This window comes from Eurypyga helias, unplaced genomic scaffold (genome assembly GCF_000690775.1).
Source record: "Eurypyga helias isolate BGI_N326 unplaced genomic scaffold, ASM69077v1 scaffold20160, whole genome shotgun sequence".
NCBI classification, from domain to species: Eukaryota; Metazoa; Chordata; class Aves; order Eurypygiformes; family Eurypygidae; genus Eurypyga; species Eurypyga helias.
In genome coordinates this window covers 1-5,264 of record NW_010225262.1, presented here as the reverse complement: position 1 = coordinate 5,264, position 5,264 = coordinate 1, and the positions used below count along the sequence as shown (strand labels likewise).

Here is a 5,264-nt window from a genome sequence, read left to right as displayed (position 1 = left end):
CCGATCCTGCCACTTTATGAATTTTCCTCTTTTGATAGCTGTTGACTGGGGTTTTTTCTTCTTTTTTCCCTGCTCTTGGTATTCCAGAAAGACTTGCTGCTCTCTCAAGCTGTAGTTGCCAGCCTGGAAACCTTAGTGGAATACCTATATATGAAGAACCAGGATGTTGGTAAAGTCTTCCTGCTCTTTCTTCTCACTGGTTTCCCTCCTGCAGTGGTTTTGAGCTCTTTGATCTCCATCCAGTAGCACCCTGGAGCAGATGCTTAATGAGTTTATGCCCAATAAGAAAAATTATTTGTATGCCTAAAGTTAATCATGTGCATAGTGGGATGAAATCACAGTGCCTGGCTCCCCTGCAGGCATGAGCCCGCACTAGCTCTGGATACTAAGATGCTTCCCAGAAGGAAAAAAGCCATTCCCCACCCCTCCATATGGTAAGAGTGAAAGGTTTAGGAAGTCTTTCACTTCCAGGCTGATTGAAGCAAACTTTTAGACCATAAATACAGGGGAGGGAGGATCTAAATATGATGTGTCTTCCACACAGGCAGTGTTGGTCACAGTCTGGCCCCATGAGAGGCGCAGGAGGACCGGGTACTAGGCAGCCTTATGGAATGGAAGCTGGGAATTCTAGATTTCCAAGGGTGAATGCAGACCTTGGTTTCCAGAGTCTGTGTCAGACCTACTGTATCCCGTGTCAGCAATATAACGTAGTATGGTGACGTTGTACAATCAGGGGGGAAGAACAGACCCTTGTGCTTGTTGTCAGCCTCCTGCCACAAAGTGCTGGCTCTGATCTTACGACAGCCGGCAAGTTCTCTGTACCCTGACCTGTTCAGTTCAGCCACTTAAGCACTGAGGGAGAAGGGAATGGAGGGAGTGAACACCAGACAAAAGGGACATGGTGGGAGAGAGGGAGTGCTTGAATGAAGACGTAGTACTTCAGATGAATGGCAGGCGGTAGCTGAAGGGAGGCTATTAAAAGGCTGGGTTAAAAAAGAAAAAGAAAGGTGGCATGTTATGGGAAGGTTCCACCGATTTGGGATTAAGGTAATGAAATGCTGTTTCAGCAACAGCTGAACCTGTCACTTTGGCTGCCTGAGTTCTTGCTGTGGTGCAGAAGTTCCCAGCAGCGCTGACAGGAGCCTCCTTATTCCAAGCAGAATGAGGGTCATAGCCGTGTTTGACTGGTAGATGAGAGAACCCTGCCAAGAGTGTGGCTTGTGCTCTGCCTCTAGGAGTTGCCTCTTTTGAGGCTTTCTAAAACCCCCTCTTGGTCCAAGATTTTTCCAGATGTGCAGGTTCAGTGTGCAGTGCTGGCACCTTCTCATTTCCACCAGCTAAAAGATACTCCCCCGAACATTTTGCATTATCTTTTAGTGTTGCTTTCCCATAGAAACGGTTCTTGTAGTGGCAGTGGGGACGTTACGTGACTGCCAGCGGAAGAGGGACCTTTCTGAAACTCTCGTGAGTTGCCATGGTGTAACAAGTTACATCAGCTGACCTGGTGTAATTGTCCATCCCACGCAAGAAATAACATCCCATACAAGGTAATAACCCTTAACTTCAGCATTCAGGGAGGGACTGTCGCAGACGGTGACCTGGAGCCTTACCCCGTTTATCACACATGCTCCTTACTAAGGACATTTTTTCTACTGACTGTTTGCACTGCTGCCATCAGCCTGGCTGCTCCTTGTGGTTACCTCTCTGATGCAGATCCAAGCCCAGTTTCTGCAGCTGATGTTATAGGTCTTTCTTCATTCCCCGAAGAGTATTTCACAGCTAAATAAAACCCGTGGTCAAAAACTTGTCCTCATATTGAAACCAGAGGGTATTATTTTTAAAACCCTGGGCTAAAGATATCCCCTTACTGTTTTATGATATGCACCCCAGGAGAAGGTTTCTCTTCCTGTACCAGCACAGAGATGGACAAAATGTATTTGGTGATTTAAAAAGCTATTAAGCTTTTGTCCTCATGAATAAACGCTTGCCCAAAGAGTGACAGATTAAAAAGCAAGTAGGAACAGAGAAAAATATCCCCTTAGTGTTTCACAGTGTGGGGTCTAGAAGAGAAAACTTGGGGTCAGTGTTGAAGAATGTCGTTATCCAGGCCCAGCCTGTCACTTGGCTGATTTTAAAGCTGCCTTTGATTGCTTCTCCTTCTCTCCCAGCTCTACATGTTGCTTCACAGCCCTGGCACCGATTCCTGCTCTTCACACTACTCAGTGGGAGCCAGAAGTCCTTTCTGCAGCCAGAAGTTCTCAGGCTGATGACTTTGGTGAGCAGAAGTGCAGGGGGTTCTCCCTGTTTCCCAGTATGTTGGTACTGTGTGTGTGGGTCGGTCGTTGGAACTTAGCCCCTACACACACACCATCTCAGGTACTGCTGTGGCTTTGTCTGTCTCTATAGTCGTGCCCTATAATAATGATACTTTCAAGTGAACTTCCCCTCCGCACCCTGCAGAAACTGACTGCTCTTGCTGAGCACGTCCTGTTCTTCTGGTGTTTGCGGCATTTATTTACATCATGTAAAACCCCTGGGGACAAGAGGGGAAACCTACAGAGAAGAGCGACTGCTGTTGCCTATCAGGGAGCATGCTGCGGCTCCCTGGAGAGCAGAGCCCTGCTTGGCATCACAGCTCATCTCCCAGTCCATAACTCTACAGACCTGACTTTCCAGGGCAAGGAGTTATTGCAGCTGACTACACTGCTGTACCTGGGCCTGGGGGCGAGAGGGAATGGGGCCCTACCCAGCAGAAGGCCTGACGATAAAGCCCTTGTGGCAGTGGAGGAGAGGAAGAGGTTATTAATGGGAACCTTCCCCCTTCAAATACGTGATGTGGATCTTTGTTATTCTTATTTCACTTTGTAAAGGTTACCTGGTTTGTTTCAGTTCCATCCCAACCTAAACCCAAGTAAATCTGGTTATAAATCAGAGCCCCGTCAACAGGGATATTTGTGCAGGTTCTGTTAGAAGTGACATAAAAATCAGGCCTGTGGTTAAGGTGCTGCAGTATCCTGTTACGTAGAAGAGGTCTTTCCAGGGGATGAGTCACTGTTCGAGTCTGTGGGTCTTCTGCTATTTAATGCCTCTATTTTTTCCTTTGTTCAAGTTTCTGAGATATCAGAGCAGCAATATTATTTCTCAAAAAGAAATTAGCCAGATTCTTCAGGAGGCAGCAGAAGCCAACTTAGCAGAACTGCCCGAGGCCACGTCTCGTGCTCTTCACCTCTTCCTTTGTCAGGTAAGAGAGCGGTGGCTGCCTAGGAAAATGAGAAGGGAATCCCTGGGGCATCACTTTAGCCTTTGATGGGGAGCCATAAACTTCCTTTGAGGAGGTTGTAGTAAGATGAAGAGGAATCCTGCAGCTGCTAGCTTGGCCTGCTGCCTTGAGGGATGTACGGGGAAATGGGAAAGGGAGTGATGCCAGCAGCTGCCTAAACTGTGTCATCATACTGGGCAGCTCCCTGATTCCCCCCTGGATCAAAGTTTGAGGGTCCAATTGCTCTGTGTGGAGACAAGGGAGGGAGGGAGGTATGAAGGAACAAGCCCAACAGTTTCCTGTCGGGCTGGAAGCTGTTCTTTCTTCGCACCGCTCAGATTCAGAGCGGCCGATGCCAGCTGGAGCCGGTGCAGTTGGGGACGGTTCAGGCCTTGCTGGAACGCCTCTCGGGACAGAGGAGTGCATGTGTGAAACATCAGGACATCATGTATCCTTTGCTGGCAGGTGCCTTTGACAGGCGATGGGAGGGTAGAAGGGGTAGAGGGTAGACAGAGGTAGAAGGGGTGCTTGATCCTTCCCTTGTTCCAGCTGAAGGCAAACACAACTGGAAAAACTTGAGTGGTTGCTACACTTGCCTGCGTTTGGGATGAAAGACTTGATCATCCCCAAATCTGAGGAGACATTTGGGATGAAATGTGCATCTGTCCGCAGGGATTGCACTCCTCTACGTGGCAGAGGTGGTGCGATGAAAGGGGGAGCAGGCCAGGGAGCCTGTGACTTCAAGGCCGTAATGATCCCTGTATCGATCCCCTCACGTGAGGATGAACAATCACTGTGTGCTAACGAGCGCTGGTGTGCCTGCGACGGCGTGGAAGCCCAAAGATGACTCGAGCGAAGTACAGCGAGCATTCGGAAACTCCTGAGCGGAATTACCAAATTCCGCTTGGCCTTGGCGTCCTCTGCTGAGAACCGAACCCTCCTCTTCCCCACGGGTGGGAGGCAGGGCCCACTCACAGATCACCTGTGGAGAAAGAGGGAGCCCGAGGCAGCGTATTTGTTGATTTCTCAAACCCTCTGCTTCTGCCTTCCTGTTTTCCTCACGCCGCATTGCCTCAGACAGGTAGCGGTGATGGAAGTGGCCCTGGCAGGGATTTCCTGTTGGGGTGGGGACTTCCTCCGTTGCAGGACACTGTCATCAGCCATGTGCAGGGTGAGGTCTTTGTTATCCTTGTCCTTGCGCTTACCCCCAGCGTGATCCTACTGCTCTGTGCTGGGCTGCTCAGTGCGTGTGTCGTCCAGGCAGAGACCATCCATGACATTCCTCTCCACTGCCTGGCTTGTCCGTGCGGGGGTGAGGGGAGGTGGGCAGGAGGTCTTGGTACATTGCTAAAGTGGTTCCTCATTTCCAGGTTTTCCATGTGTGAAAGCACCTTTACATTTTGGCTGTTAGGAAGGGATTTGGGGTCAAAGAGCAGGAGGGGTGGTTACCCAAATAGGATAGTCATGGAAAACCAAATCTTCTGGTCAGGAACAAGCTTTGACATCAGTTTTGTCAAGAACTTTCGTCAGGATCACCCCCACTGGTGTTGGGGGAGGGGTGGGGTGGTGTTTCCATGGCTTGGGAGATGGTTGGTTTGGTAATGAAAATCTCCTGTCAGCAATGTGTCTGCTCTGGGAATTCCCATGGCGTGCTGAAGCTTCAGCCATTCCTTCCCCTCGGTTTCCACTCATGCTGCCAACGACAGATGCCTGGGAAGCGTGGCAGTGTCCCTGTCGCACATTGGAGACTGAAGGAGAAGATGTGGCACACGCAGCAGAGGAACAAGGCGGGAATGGAAGAGGAGCCCCCATCCCGCCACTTCTTCCCAGTGAGCAGCACGGAGAAGGTGGACGAAGGAAGTGATGTGTAGCTCATTTTCAGGAAAAGGTTTGTTGAAAATCTTCCATAAAGCCCGGTTACCGAAACGGCTCCCCGTTTCCTTTGCCGCGTGGGACGAGGCTGGGTCGGTGCAGCTCGGCCGGGTGCGGGGTGGCAGGTGCTGGG

The 5,264-nt window shown here is 50.2% G+C and overlaps 1 protein-coding gene across 1 annotated transcript in view; it reads left to right on the top strand.

The window, feature by feature from the left end:
• Nucleotides 1-3,724, top strand: part of MEI1 (meiosis inhibitor 1) — a gene marked incomplete at its 3' end in the record, with an annotated part of 36,080 nt that extends 32,356 nt beyond the window's left edge. Inside the window, exons 24-27 of the mRNA XM_010148869.1 lie at nucleotides 88-169; nucleotides 2,169-2,275; nucleotides 3,110-3,241; nucleotides 3,598-3,724. Coding sequence (XP_010147171.1) covers nucleotides 88-169; nucleotides 2,169-2,275; nucleotides 3,110-3,241; nucleotides 3,598-3,724 — 448 coding nt within the window. The remainder of the gene's footprint in view (nucleotides 1-87; nucleotides 170-2,168; nucleotides 2,276-3,109; nucleotides 3,242-3,597) is intronic.
• Between the last annotated feature and the right edge of the window lie 1,540 nt (nucleotides 3,725-5,264).